Below are 16,475 nucleotides of genomic sequence, written 5' to 3' on the forward strand. Positions count from 1 at the left end.
GTCAATAATGAGTAACCTAAAGTTTTCAAAATCACCAAATTCAATGGACTTTCTTTTTACCTCTCTACAGCATTTGACAATATCAATCTTCCCCTCCTTAACCCTGAACTAACCCTGAACTGGTTCACTTACTACTGGCGAAGATGCCTTTTTTCTGGTTTTACTTTCTTTCTACCTCCAGTTTCTCTCCTTGGCCCTATTACCTTCTCTTTGTATCTTTAGGTTTTTATTTTGGGACTCAGTTCATTTATTATCATCTCCATGAAAGATTCTCAAATCTGTATCTCCAGTTCTCACTTTTGTTCCCTGAAATTCACTTTCCTCTTGACTTTCAACGGCTACCAAACAGTTCCACCAAGATATCACTCATAATATCTAAATTTGAACATGTCTACAATTTAACTTCTTATTGTGCTTTGGAAATAATGACTAATTTAATCATCACCTTAACTCTATGAGGCAGATACTATTATTAACCTTAATTTACATATGAGGAAAGAAACAGATTAAGAAACTTGCTCAGGAACACATAGTCTGTGAGTTATTGGATGAGTTTGGGCATTTAAATTGACCTCTTTGAGTTTTAAGTTTCTCACTTGTAAAACATGGCAATTAAATATCTCATAAGTTATTATAAGAATTGAATTAGGGTGGTGATCATTTTGTAATGTATGGAAATATTGAATCATAATATTGTGCACCTGGAACTGTAGGTCAATTATACTTCCATTTTTAAAAAATGAAATAAATAAAAATTAAATTACAAATATAGTGGAAGTACTTTGAAGTTTAGATTTTAAGTGGCATTGTTATTATCAATTACTAAGTCCTGTTAGTTCTGTATCTGTGTTTTAAGGGTACTTGGGGTATGTTTTAATCAGGTATGGTAAGAAACATATACACAGAAATAACTATCATGAAGGAAGAAGTTTTTTGTTTTTGTTTTTAAATACTCATAGATCCCTAGAATCAGGAGACATGGCATGCCGTAACACATAGGGGGGCCACATGAGGAAGCACCAGGGCTGGGCAGGAGGTAAAACTAGCAAGGGGAAAATAGGGGCAAGAAGCTTTATTGTGGTTCCCATGGGGAGAAATGGACAAAGTGGAATAAGCAGGTGTAGGAATAGCTTGTTTGAATAATTTCAAAAGGGTCTGGGCATAGGGACTATCCCTCGTTGTCTGGTTCCTGTCCCTACAGTGATTAGGGCAAGTGGATAGTGACCCGGAGAGTGAGATCTCTTTGAGAGCCTGATGAAAGAGATGGTTGAGGGTACGGACTCTGGTTCGGTTGGTTTGCGTATAAAAGTTTTGCTTGTAGGCAAGTCCCTTACTATGTATAAGAATTGATTAGCCCTGGGAGGGGCAGTCCCTCCAGGGTTAGCAAGTTCCTAGATGTCAAAACATCAAAATACAGAAAATAAAAAGATATGCTTAATACATGCTGTATTTAGCATTTGTTTTATTTCTACATTTGCCACCCCAGGTTAAGCCTTGATTACTTCTCATCTGGCCTATTTTCATAGCATCTTAACTAATGGTCTTCTTGCTTCTAGTGTGTTCTAAATATATCTAAATTTTTCTGAAGCATAGTTTTGAGCAGTTAACTCTTATGCTCAAAATCCTTCAAAGGCAGTCTCATGCTTGTGTAGTAAATTTCAGAGACTTAGCCTGGCCATTTTATTTTTTCAAAGCTTAACTTTATTTTCCTTCATGCATCTAATTGAATCATTTAAGATACCCTGTATATACCACATGCTTTCCTACTGTCATCGTTCACAATGATCTTTGCTCAGGGTGCATTTCCTGTCCTGTCCTCATCCCTCCTCACCTGCATGTGCATCAGACACAAGCACACATATACATTCGCGCCCCATGTACTTCTTTTGAATTTGACCTACATTCAAGCCTAACTCAAATACCATCTTCATGATTTCTCTGCTCACTCCTCTTACCCAAGGTAATCTTTACCACAACTTTCATTTCATCTTACGTGTAAGTCTTGAGGCAAATACAATTTTGTACTTGCATTGTAATCATATATATGTTTTATCTCTTATTAGACTGTCAGCTCCTTAGGGCCCATATCTGATTCATATTGTATCTCTGCCAGCATGTAGCCTTATGTACAGTAAGTGTTTTATAAATAACAGTTGGATAAATGAAAGTGATTGGGTTTAGATCGAAATTTTTACCTTCATCTCATTAAACTAAGAAGTGGCTAATACAGACACTTTTTCTTAAGCCACTCCTTCTTTCCTCTTGTGGTTATTTTTTTCATAGTGAGATTTATGTATGTGTAGCATGCTTTTAATGTCATTAGTCTCTTTTTTCATAGAAGTGATCATCAGGTGTTCATGGTGTTCATTCTACAGGTACCAACTGAATGCCTTATATTTTCCAGCTACTGCCCTAGGTACTGAAGACATAGGAGTGAACAAAACAGATTAGGTCCCTGCTTCAGAAAACTCAGGAATGTACAGCTACATAACCTCTTGTATCATGACTGTTTTTCAGGCAAAACTTTCAAAGTGAATATCTCCTGAAAGTCATCCTATTTATTGCCCACTAATTTGGCTCTATTGAAAGCATCTGTTTTTTAACATAGCTAGATGTGCACCGTAAATTTCTAACATAATTGGCTACAGGTACTTAGTTCAATTTTTTTAAAAAAGTAGTCTGTACTTTCTGGATCTAATTTCCCACTCTATCAGGCAGAGTACTAAGAGTTGGGGCTATCATGGTAGACATGATAAACATGGTTCCTTCCCATGAAACTTATAGTCTGAAGATTTGGGAGAGTTTATTGATGATTCTCATAAGATCACAGTAACTACCTAATTAGTAAATGCAACATCATTTGCTAATTCATTTCTATTTGGTCCCTATAAGGAATAAAAGAGATAGAGCTGGTTTATGAGTAAATGTGATATGATTTAATTATGCATCTATTTAGTTTGAGATGTCTAGTAGACATTTAGCTGGAGCTACCCAGAAGGCTGGTAAACATTTGAGTATGAAGGTTGAGAGAATGTTTTGAATTGGATATAATGATTTGGGAATTCATTCAACAATTTTTTATTAAGCAGCTACTGTGTATTGGGTAATATGGTAGGCATTAGGGATACAGCAGGGAACAAAATAACACAAAGTCCCTAGTCTCGTGTAACTTAGATTCTCAGCGTTGGAGGGTTGGGTGGGGAACATCTAATTCATAAGATACATAAGTAACAGATATGTTAGTAAGAAGTACAGAGGAGAAAAATAAAGCAAGGGGATATGAAGTATTTGAGGGGTATTTGTCCTTGACAAGGACAAGGTCAAATGTATGACCATGGGAATATGTAGCTGATATAGTAAAGAGGAAGAATAGAATGGACGGACTGTATTTTGTAGGGATAGTAGGGCAAAGCTCAAGGGAGAAAGAAAATAAGAGTTGAAGGTAATGGTAAAAGAGTGATTCAGTTGATGAATTGTGGATACTGGACTAAACAGTGAAAGAAGAGAAACCTAAAAGGTACTGATTAATTGGTAGAAAATGGAAGGGTCAGGTAATTAGAGGTCCCAAGGAGGGTGAAGAATAGGAGACAGTTATGTTACAGAAACCAATTTGAGAACTCAAGTTTAAGAAGAAGGGGGAATGGTCAACTGTTGTCAGATGCTACAAAGATAAGTACTGGAAAGAGTCCTTTGGATCTGACAATTTGAAGGACAAGACTAGGTGATTTTAATGAAAGTAGTCTCTGCAGTAGGAGAGGAGAGGGTGGAGTTAGATTGTAGTGAATTATGGAGCATAAGAGGAGTAAGGACGTAGATAGAATTATTGACTAATATTTTAAAAAGTGAAGGAGAGATACAGTAATAGATAGTGGAAGACTAGTAATAGATAGTTAAAGGAAGGATTTTTAAGTTGAAGAGATGACTGGAGTACAATTATATGCTGAAGGGAAAAAGATTGGAAACAAGATATAGGAGACCAAGAATTATTGATGGAAGAGTCCCTGAGATGGGAATTCCCTGTCAGTCCAGTGGTTAGGGCTTGGTGCTTTCACTGCTGAGGGCCTGGGTTCGATCCTTGGTTGGGGAGCTAAGAGCCCACAAGCTACACGGCATGGCCAAAAAAATTTTTTTAAAAAGGAAAAGAGTCCCTGAGAAAAGTAGTAACAGACAGGTTTCAGAGCACAGGTAGAAAGGTTAGCCTTAGATAAGAAGAGCAACTTTTGAACTGAAAGAGGAGGAAAGAAATAAGGATGGATTAGATGAGTTTGTGGGATATGAAAGAAGAATATAATGAAGGTAGAGAAATTTAAGGAATTCTTAACCTCGTTGATTAATTTGGTTTTCTTGGAAATGTTGGAGTTAAAGTCATTTAGAGACTGAAGGAGGGAGGATAGGGTATGACACTTTAAAAGAATGTAAATTTGAAATAGTATGAATGGAATTCATTTAGTCATTTATTTAAAAAATACGAACAGTGCCCACAATATACTGGGTACTGTCCTGTGTGCTAGCGATACAGCAATGAACAAGACAAAGTTCTTGCCCTAAAGATGCTTACATTCTAGTAGAGGAGTAGACAACAAACAAAGTGTCAAGTAGTACTAAATGCCATGAAGAAAAATAAAATATGAAAAGTAGATTGTTGTCATTTTAAAGTATTTTATTCTTGTCTGATCTTTTATGAGTAGGAAAGTAAAAGTATTGTTTAAAATGTTTTCTTTGGAAACACAATGCCTTTTTATAAATGCAAGGGGTGATCATTCTTGTTTTATAGAAGTTTGCAGTACAATCAGAGTGCTAGAATGAAAGAATGATTAGGTTTTTGTCTTAAGGAATTTAGAGAATTGATCCAAAAGTGAAATCATATTTTTTCTCCTGGATACAAATATTTTGATTATAATTTCTCTTATTAAAAATTATTATGTAATCTTTCAGGCAGGAACATGATATTCTTTCCCAGATTTTATTACTCATTCTTCAATCTGCCTACATAACTGCACTCTACACTCATTTGTGCTTGCTATGTGTCAGGCACTTCCTAACCATAGTATAGAAATTAATACATTTAATCCTCATAATAACCGATGAATTAGGTACTATCTTTATCCCCATCTTACAGATAAGGAAACTGAGACTCAGAGAAATAAGTGTAGACTTTTGATCTGACTGCCTGGGTTCAAATTTCAACTCTAGTAGGAATGTTTCCCTCTAAGCCTCTGTGACTTTATATAAAATAATGTTATAGCAACCTCTTAGAATTATTGTGAGGAAAAAGTGACACAGTGCTTGTAAACATTCTAGAACTATGCTTACACATAATGAGCTCTCAAGTGGCTACTATTTTTTTCTTGTTTATATGTTCAGATTGTTTCCATGTTTCTAAATGAAAGTCTACTTTTTTATCGTTGGCTAATTTTTCTTCAATCCTGGATCCTCAGTGTTATGTTTTCTTTTCCTGATATAGAAACACTGGCGCACAGCCGAAGAGGTCTATTAGCTCTACTGGCCCAGCAAAAGGATCGCAAATGAAAGGAGGATATATTAGTGCAAACCAAAGCAGAATGGCTGTGTCAAAAACCATGGTGATTCTACCTGACCCAAAAACAGTAGAAAAAATGAATATTTCCTCCACAAAGACAGTCACGCGGGTAATATTCTTTAGAATTCTGAGTTTGTTTGAAAATGACACTGGGAAGAACTTGATTGAAATGTTAAAGGTAGAAAGTATGCTGCTTTGAAACAATAACTTCTAATACAGGCATATCTCAGAGATATTGCAGGTTCAGTTCTAGACCACTCGAATAACACCATTATCACAATAAAGTGGGTCACTTGAGTTTTTTTGGCTTCCCAGTGCATATAAAAATTATTACATTATACTGTAGTCTCTTAAGTGTACAATAGCATTATGTTTAAAAATTCCAATGTACATGACTTAATTAAAAAAACGTTATTGCCAAAAAGTGCTAACCATCCTCTGAGCCTTCAGCAAGTCATAGTAACATCAAAGATCACTGGTCACAGATTACCATAACAAATATAATAATAATGAAAAAGTTTGAAATATTGTGAGAATTACAAAAATGTGACACAGAGACTCAAAGTGAGCAAATGCTGTTGGAAAAATGGTGTCAATAGACTTGCTGGATGCAGAGTTGTCACAAGCCTTCAATTTGTAAAAAACACAGTATCTGTGAAGTGCAATAAAGTGAAGCACAGTAAAATGAGGTATGCCTGTATTGATATATTGATTTTGTTAGAATCTTTGCCATATAGCATATCTTACAGCATAATATTGGCAGTTGGCTCCTATAATTCATTATTGGTAGTAAGAACATTAGAGTGGAATGAAGAAAGTCTACTCATGACCTTAAGAACTATTTAGTCAGCTCAGGCTGCTGTAATAAAGTACCATACACTGGGTGGCTTATAAACAAATTTATTTCTTATAGTTCTGGAGTCTGGAAGTCCAAGAGTAGGGTGACAAATGGTCAGGTACTGGTGAGGACCCTCTTCCAGGTTGCAGACTACCAACTTTTATAGTATCCTCACAAGGGGGAAAGAAATTTAGCTAGCTCCCTAGCCTCTTTTTATAAAGACAGTAATCTCATTCATGAGGGCTCTACCTTCATGACCTAATTACCTCTCAAAGTTCCACCTCCCAATACCATCTCACACTGGGATTAGTGTTCCAGCATATGAATCTGGGGGATACACAAACATTCAGTCCATAATAATTATATACATATTACGTACACATTATATGCGTTATGTATATGTTATACATATATATTACATAGTATTAATAGCACTATGTAAAAGATATAATGCATCATGACCAAGTGGGGGTAATATATGCAAGGTTGTTCCAATATTCAAAAGTCAGTACTTTCCCCCTTATTAGTAGACTGAAAAAAAATCCATGTGATTATCACAACAGATAAAAAGCACTTGAAAAATTCAATATCCATTAATGATTATAAAAATTAAAAATAAAATCTTTCAACTAACTTGAAAGAGAAAGGATTTCCTCAGGAGTGTTCTGTAAAACCTACAGTTAACATCATACTCAGTGATGAAAGGCTGAATGCTTTTCTCCTAAGATCAGGAGCAAGACATGGATGCTCACTTTCATCACTTCTATTCAGCACAGTAGTGGGTATCCTAGCCAGAGCACTTAGGCAAGAAAAAGAAATACAAGTCATCCAAAGTAGAAAGGAAGAAGTAAAATTATCTCAGTTCACAGATGACATAATCTTATATGTACAAAACCCTAAAGATTCCACATTAAAAAAATTGTTAGAACTAATAAACAAATACAGCAAATTTGCAGGATAGAAAATTGACACAGAAAAATCAATTGTTTCTATACACTAGCAGTGAATAATTTAAGAAGAAAATCAAGAAAACTAGTTTTGTTTGCAATAGCATCAAAAAGAATGAAATACTTTTAGCAATAAAAACTAAGGAGTTGAAAGATATGTACACTGATAACTATAAAGGTTGCTGAAAGAAGACAATAATAAATAGGAAAACATCCTTTGTTCATAGACTTAATATTGTTAAGATGTCAATACTATCCAAAGCAATCTACAGATTCAATGCAATCCCTATCAAAATCCCAGTGACATTTTTTGCAGAAATTTTAAAAACCCATCCTAAAATTCATATGGACTATCAAGAGAGCCCAGATAGCCAAAACAATCTTGAAAAAGAACAAAGTTGGAGGTCTCACACGTCCTGATTTTAAAACTTATTACATAGCTTCAGTAATCAACACAGTGTGGTACTGGCATAAAGACAGACATATAGGGACTTCCCTGGTGGCGCAGTGGTTAAGAATCTGCCTGCCAATGCAGGGGACACAGGTTTGATCCCTGGTCTGGGAAGATCCCACATGCCGTGGAGCAACTAAGCTTGTGCACCACAACTACTGAGCCTGCACTCTAGAGCCCGTGAGCCACACTACTGAAGCTTGTGTGCCTAGAGCCTGTGCTCCACAACAAGAGAAGCCACCGCGATGAGAAGCCCACGCACCACAACGAAGAGTAGCCCCCGCTCACCACAACTAGAGAAAGCCTGCGCACAGCAATGAAGACCCACCACAGCTAGAAAAGAAAGAAAGAAAAGACAGACATATAGGTCAATGAAATAATATAGAGCCCAGAAATAAACCCTCACAATAAGGATATCAAGACCATGCAATGGTGTCTTTTCAACAAAGGTGTTAAGAGAACTGGATATCTACATGCAAAAGAATGAAGTAGGACTCTTACCTTACACCATTTACAAAAATAACTCAAAATGTATCAAAAACCTAAAGGTAAGATCTAAAACTATAAAACTTTTAGAAGAAAATATAAGGGAAAAACTTTTTGACATTGGATTTGGCAATGATTTCTTAGATATGATATCAAAAGCATATACAACAAAAGAGAAAATAGATATATTGGACTACATCAAGCATTAGAAGCTTCTGTGCATCAAGGGACACAACAACAGAGTGAAAGGCAGCCCATGGGATGAGGAAAATTATTAGAAAATCATATATCTGATAACAAGTTAATATCCAGAATATATAAAGAACTGCAACTCAACAACAAACAGCCTAATTTAAAAAATGGACAAAGGACTTGAATAAATATTTTTCCCAAGAAGATATACAAATGGCTGACAGCACATGAAAAAATGCTCAACATCACACCAATAATCATTAGGGAAATGTAGATCAGAACCACAGTAAGATACCAGCTCACACCAATTAGGATGGCCACTATGAAAAAAACCCCAACAATAACAGAAAATAACAAGTATTGGTGAGGATATAGAGAAATCAGAACCTTTGTGCACTGTTGGTAGGATTGTAAAATGGTGCAGCTGCTATGGAAACAGTATTATTGTCCCTCAAAAATTTTAAAATAGAATTACCATATCATCCAGCAATTCCATTTCTTGGTTTATACCTAAAAGAATTGAAAGCAGAGATTTGAACAAATAGTTGTACAACGATTTTCATCACAGCATTATTCATAGTAGCTAAAAAGTGGAAGCAACCCAAGTTTCCGTCAACAGATGAATGAATAAACAAAGTGTATGTGTGTATATACCTTTAAAAAGAAAGAAATTTCAACACATACTACAACATGGATGAACCTTGAAGATATTATACTAAGTGAAATAAACCAGTCACAAAAGGACAAAGACTGTATGACTCTACTTATCTGAGATACCTAGAGTAGTCAAATTCATAGAGACAGAAAGTAAGATGGTGGTCACCAGGGAAAGAGTAAAGAGGAATTATTGTTTAATGGGTACAGAGTTGCACTTTTGTGAGATACTTAAAAAGAGTTCTGGAGATGGATGGTGGTGGTGACTGCACAGCAATGTGAAAGTACTTAATGCCATGAACACTTAAATGTGGTTAAGATGAAAAATGTATGCATTTTACCATAATAACCCCCACTGATGAGCTCTACCTGGGTATGGCACACTGAGAATCCTGGGGCCTTCCCCTGGTCCATGAGATCACGTTCCATGTCAGGAGAGGCAAGCTGAGAAGACCTCAGGCTACTGCCCTATTCCCTCCATGGAGCACTCAACACCTAGAGTGAGGTTGTCACTCATGGAGAAGCTTACCATTGTCTCCACTGTCAACCCCAGAGATCTGGTGCAGAGATATTATCTGGGGAGAGAAGCAAGCTGTACAACAGATAGTTCCTTATATCTTCCATAAGGAACCAGCTTTATTTGCAACAGAGCGTGGAGAAGTTTAAACCTATGAACACCCTCAGAAACAGTGGACATAGTGGTAAACGGCAATTGGGAGGAAATTAATTGATCTAACGAGGATACACCCTAGACTGTAGGCTAGCTAGTTTATAGGGAAACAGGGTATAAGGCAATTCCTCAGCAAGAGAAGCCTTCCTGTAGTGAGAATAAATATTGAACATTGGCATCAGAAACTTCCCTGGAAGGAGCCACAATTTGATTGGATTAGTCTGTAGAGAATTTATGCCCCAGGGCATTGTTGAAAACAATAGAGCAATCAGCTGGCAACTAGTGAAGTTAACAGCTGAGTGTGGTCAGGGTAAGAGTGGAAGAGAGCCCTACCAGTAGCTCTGGCATCGCAGGATGGTTGTGGGCATACCCAAAGCTGCACCTCCCTGAGGAGCAACATTAGTGTGTTAACAGGACTGCAGGGTAGGTGTTGGGAGGGGGCATATTAGTTTCCCAGGAGTGCCTTAACAAAGTACCAACAGCTGTATGACTTCAAACAATAGAAATTTATTGTCTCACACTCCTGGAGGCTAAAAGTCTGGAATCAAGGTGTTAGCAGGGGTGTGCAGCTTCTGAATATGCTAGGGAAGTATCTGTTTCTCTCCTAGATTCTGATGGCCCCAAACACTCCTTGGCTTGTAGATCCATCACTCTAATCCTCTATCTGTACATTTTGTTCTCCCCATTATTTTCACAGTATCTTCCCTCTGTTTGTCTCTGTTCAAATTTCCCCCTTTTATAAAGACATCAGTCATATTGGATTATGGCTCACCCTAATGATCTCATCTTAACTCGGTTAAATCTGCAAAGACCCTATTTCCATAATCTGATGTACTGGAGGTTAGGACTTCAACATATCTTCTTTTCGGGGACACTGTTCAACCTGCAATGGGAAAACAGACCTCACTAAAATAATCCAGGTTATCACTAAACAAAATATAAACAAGCAAATAGCAATAACAAGCTCTAGGGAGGAGGGAAGTTCCAGTACCCAGAGTTGCTACAATATATTATCTAAAATCTCTGATTTCTGACAAAAAATTATGGAACATGTACAGAAATAGCAAAGTACGACCCATACTCAAGAAAAAAGGCAACAGAAGCTGTCTGTGGGAGGAAGCAAATGTCAAATTTAACAGAAAGAGATTTAAAAGAAGCCATTAAAAATAGCTTCATGGAATTACAGAAACTATGCTTTAAAGAAGTAAAAGAAGGTATAATGTTACACCAAGTATCAATAAAGAGAAATTATAAAAAAGAACCGATGGAAATTCTGAAGCTGAAAAGTACAATAATTGAAACTTTAAAAATTCACTAGAGGAGCTCAACAATGGATTTTAACTGACAGAAGGAAGAATTAGCAAACTAGAAGACAGATCAATAGAGATTATTCAAGCCAAACACAGTGGGAAAATAAAGAATGAAGAAAAACGAATAGAGCCATCAAACACACCAACATATGCATAATGGGAGTAACAGAAGGAGAAGAGAGACACAAAAGGAAAGGAAAAAATATTCAAAAAGATAATGGATGAAAACACCCCAAATTTAATGAAAAACAATATCCTACACATCCAGGAAGCTCAGTGAATTCCAAGAATGAATCAATGAAGACATATTATAGTAAAAATGCTGAAAGTCAAAGACAAGAAGAAAATCTTTTTTAAAAGCAGCAGGAGAAAAACAGTGTGTATCACGTGCAAAGGAACCTTAATAAGATTAACAGATAACTTTTCATCAGAAACAATGAGGCCAGAAGGCAGAGGAGAACAGATTTGAAGTTGTTAAAGGAAAAGCTCAACCAAGAATGTTGTATCCAGTAAAGCTATTATTCCAAAATGAAGATGAAATAAAGAGTCTCCAAGATAAACAAAAACTGAAAGAATTTATTGCTTGCAGACCCACCTTATGGGAAATACTAAGGGAAGTTCTTCAGCTTGAAAACAAGTGACCTCAGATGGTAATTCATATCCATACAAAAAAATCAGTAAACACAATTATGTAATTACAACAACTATTATATCATGTAATTAATTCAACTATTAGTGCATTTCCTCCTTTTTTCCCTCTTAACTGATTTGAAAAACGATTATATAAAATAACATGTATATAATGTATTATTGGATCTATGACACATAGAAATGTAATATATGTGTTATGTATTTGGCAGTAATAGCACAGAGGAGGTGGATGGGAACAAAGATGTAATGTAAGCTAATGATGACAAAATGAAAAGTAATAATTATGGCTCTGTTTTCTTATATTTTGTAACAGTAATACATGTAATTTACATAAAAATAATACCACAAAAGGGGGAAATAGTGAATAGAGCTATATAGGAGTAATATTTCAATATGTTATTGGAATTAAGCTAATATAAATCCAAAGCTAATTTTGACAAGATGTGTATGTTAAACCCTAGAACAACCATCTAGAAAAACCTCAAAAATATAATGAAAAAATCATTAAAAAATTAAAATGCTACCTTAGAAAATATTCACTCAATGCAGAAAAAAGTAATAAAGGATGAATAGAGGACAAAAAAGACATGAGACATATGGAACACATAAAGTAAGATGGGAAATATAACTCCAACTATATCAAGAAAACATTAAATGTAGATAGATTAAACAATCCAAACAAGGGGCATAGATTGTCAGACTGGCTTAAAAAACATGATCCAATGATAGGCTGTCTACAGGAGACACACATTAGTTTCAATATTAATTTCAGACCAATGTCTCTTATGAATGTGGGTGCAAATATCCTGAACAAAATTCTAGCAAACCAAATCTAACATATAGAGTTATATGCCTGGAGTGCATTAGTTTGCTAAGGCTGCCATAACATAATATCACAGACTGTATGGCCTAAACAGTGTCCTAATCTACTCTTCCTTTAGGGACACTAGTTATATTGGAGTAGGACCAACCTTAATGGCCTCATTTTAACTTAATTAACTCTTTAATGTCCCTATCACTAAATACAGTCACATTTAGCGGTACTAGGGGTTAGGGGTTCGACATGTGAATTTTTTGGTGGGGAGAGACAATTCAGCCCATAACAGTTACCAAGTGGGATTTATCCCAGGGATGCAAAGTACTTTAACATCTAAAAATCAGTGTAATACATCTCATATCAGTAGAATAAAAAGCAATGATCATCTAGATCCAGAAAAAGCACTTTTCAAAATTCAACATACTTTCATGATAAAAACACTTAATAAACTAGGAGTAGAGGGACTTCCTCAACTTGATAAAGAACACTTATGAAAAATCCACCAATATCAACTCAATCATGCAACTGGATGCTTTCCTTTTGACATCAGGAACAAGACAAAATTTTCTTGCCACTCTATTCAATATTGTACTGGAGGTTCTAGGTAGGGCAATTAGGGGGAAAAAAAAGGCAACCAAATTGGAAAGGAAAAGATAAATCTCTATTTGCAGATGACATAATGTTACATATAGAAACTCCTAAGAAATCTACTAAAAAACAATTAAGACTATGGAATTCCCTGGCGGTCTAGTGGTTAGGACTCAGCGCTCTCACTGCGATGGCCCGGGTTCAATCCCTGGTGGGGGAACTAAGATTCTGCAAGACATGGCATGGCCAAAAAGACACAAAACAAAAAAAAACAAACAAAAAAAGAAACTATTAAAACTAATGAATGGATTCTGTTAGGTTGCAGAATACATGATCAATATACAAATAAATTGTATTTTTTACACTTGCAATAAACAATTTGAAAATTAAGAAAACAATTTCACAATAACATCAAAAACAATAAAATACTTAGGAATAAATTTAATAATAGAAATGATATCATAAGCTCTGAAAACTGTACAACATTACTGAATGAAATTAAAGATGATCTAAATAAATGGGAAAGCATCCAAAATTTATGAATTGGAAGACTTACCATTATTAAGATGGTGATACTTCCCAATCTGTTCTATAGATTCAACACAATCCTTATCAGAATCCCAGCAGACTTCCTTGTGCAAATTGACAATTGATTCTAAAATTCATATGGAATTGCTAGGAACCCAGAATAGCCAAAATAGTCCTGAAAAAGCAGACTAAAGTAGGCAGACTCACACTCCCAATTTCAACATTTACTACAAAGCAACAGAAATCACAATAGTGTGGTACTGATTGGCACAAGGATAGATATACAGATCAATGGAATAGAATTGAGAGTCCAGAAACAGACCCATCACATCTATGGTCAACTGATTTCTGATAAGCGTACCATGACCGTTTAAGAGGGAAAGGATAGTCTTCAATAAATGGTGCTGGGATGACTGGATAGCCACATGCAAAAGAATAAAGTTGGACCCTTGCCTCATACCATATAAAAATTAATTCAACATGAATCAAAGACATATGTGACAGTTAAAACTAAAAACTCTTAGAAGAAAACATGGTGGTAAACCTTCATGACCTTGGTTTGGCAAAGGATTCTCAGATATGACACAAAAAATATGAACAACAAAAGAAAAAAAGCCAGATGAATTGAACTTTACCAAAATTAAAAATGTGCTTCAAAGAACATGATCAATAAAGTAAAAAGTCTACCCACAGAATGGGAGAAAATATTTGCAAACGATATATCTGTTAAGGGATTTGTATCGGGAATATATAAAGAATTACAACTCAATAATAAAAAGACAAAAATCCAATTAAAAATTGGGCAAGGGATTTGAATACTCATTTCTCCAAAGAAAGTATACAAATGGTCAAAAAGCACATGGAGAGATACTTGACATCACTAGTCATCAGAGAAATGCAAATCAAAGCCACAGTGTGATCTTTACTTCATATTCAGTAGGATGGCTAGAATCAAAAAGTCAGATGACAAGTGTTGGCAAGGATATCAAGAAATCAGAATACTACTGATAGGAATGTAAAATGGTCCTGCCACTTTGGAAAACAGTCTGGTAGTAATTCAGGTGTTTAAACATACTGCTATCTTATGACCCAGCAATTCTACCTCTAGATATATACACCCAAGAGAACTTAAGATATATTTCCAACCCAGAAACTTGTACATGAATGATTATATCAGTATTATTCATAATAGCCAAAAAGTGGGAACAACCCAAATGTCCATCAATGGACAGATGGCTAAACAAAATGTGGTATATTCATACAGTAGAATATTATTCAACCACAAATAGGAATGAAGTACTGATGCATGCAACAACATGGATGAATCTTGAAACCATTATGTTAAATGAAACAAGCCAATCAAAATACCACACACTATGTGATGCCACTCACATAAAAGTCCAGAACAGGGAAATCTTTAGAGACACGAAATACCTAAGTGGTTGCCTAGGACTGGGAGGAAGACAAGGGTTAGGGAGTCAGAGTTAAAGGATATAGTTTCTTCTTGAGGTGATAAAAAAATTTCTAAAATTAACTGTGGTGATGGCTGCTCATATTTGTGAATACACTCAAATCCACTGACTTGTACACTTTAAAAGCTATTTAAAAAGATAATTATGCAGATTGTGTGTAACTTTATGCCAATTTTAAATTTTGCAAAATTTGCAAATGAATATAAAATGGAAAGATTCCTTAAAAACTTACATTTTACCAAGAGACAAGCAAAAATGAAAATTGGAAGGTATTAAAGAAATTAATATGAGTAATTTAAAAATCTTTCTTCAAAGATAATTCCAGGCCCAGATGGTTTCACTAGTGATATATGCCAAACACATAAGAACAAAAACAGAACAAGAGAAATGGGTATACTCCAGAACTCATGTTATGAGGCTAGAAATATCTTGATATCAAAATCTGACTACAACAATATGAGAAAGAAACATTACAAGTCAATCTCTCCAAACATAGATGGAGAAATCCTCAATAAAATGTTAACAAAATTCAATAACAATAAAAAGAGATAATATATCATGAGGAGCTGCATTTATACCAAGAAATTAAGATTGGTTTAACATTTAAAAATCCATTAGTGTAATTCACCACATTCATATATAGCTTAAAGGAAAAAAGCACTTGATCATCTCAATACAGAAAGTATTTATATGATAAGATTAAAATTTTATTCATGATTTAAAATGTTCTTATGAAACTGGCAATCACAAGGAACTTCCTTAATCTGATTTATAAAATCCTACAGCACTGATCGTATTTAATGGTAAAGCATTCCTAAGAAGGATCCACTTCTATCCAACATTCTTGGAAGTCTTAGCCATTTCAGTATGGCAAGAAAAAGAAATGAAAAATGTAAGAATTGGAAAGAAAGAAACAAAACATTGAATATTTGTAGATGACACAATTACCTACATATAAAATTTTAAGTCACCTATTAATAATTATCAAATTAATAAGAGTTTAGCAAGGTTATTGGATATCAAAAAAAAAACAACCAAAAACAATTATATTTTTATATACCAGCAACACACATTTCAAAAATTACATATTTTTTAAATGATACCATTTATAATAGCACATTAAGTACTTGTGGATAAATATAACAAAGATGCACATACCTATACTGTAAAAACTATAAAATTTTACTGGGAGACATTAAACAAGACCCAAACAAATGGAGAGATAGAACATGTTTATGCATAGAAAGAGTCAGTATTGTAAGTGTATCAATTATACCCAAATTTTGATTTATAGATTCTTTGCAATTTCAGTCAAAATCTCAGTTCTTTTTT

At 35.0% G+C, this 16,475-nt stretch overlaps 1 protein-coding gene across 8 annotated transcripts in view; it reads left to right on the plus strand.

The window, feature by feature from the left end:
* DNAI4 (dynein axonemal intermediate chain 4) overlaps positions 1-16,475 on the plus strand; it is a gene marked incomplete at its 5' end in the record, with an annotated part of 132,838 nt that overhangs the window by 4,309 nt on the left and 112,054 nt on the right. For all 8 annotated transcript variants that reach the window (XM_082356766.1, XM_082356765.1, XM_082356764.1 and 5 more), the window contains one exon: positions 5,465-5,648. In XM_082356766.1, the coding sequence (XP_082212892.1) occupies positions 5,465-5,648 (184 nt within the window). The remainder of the gene's footprint in view (positions 1-5,464; positions 5,649-16,475) is intronic.

This window comes from Balaenoptera borealis (assembly GCF_965194805.1).
Source record: "Balaenoptera borealis genome assembly, chromosome: 1".
Classification (NCBI taxonomy): Eukaryota; Metazoa; Chordata; class Mammalia; order Artiodactyla; family Balaenopteridae; genus Balaenoptera; species Balaenoptera borealis.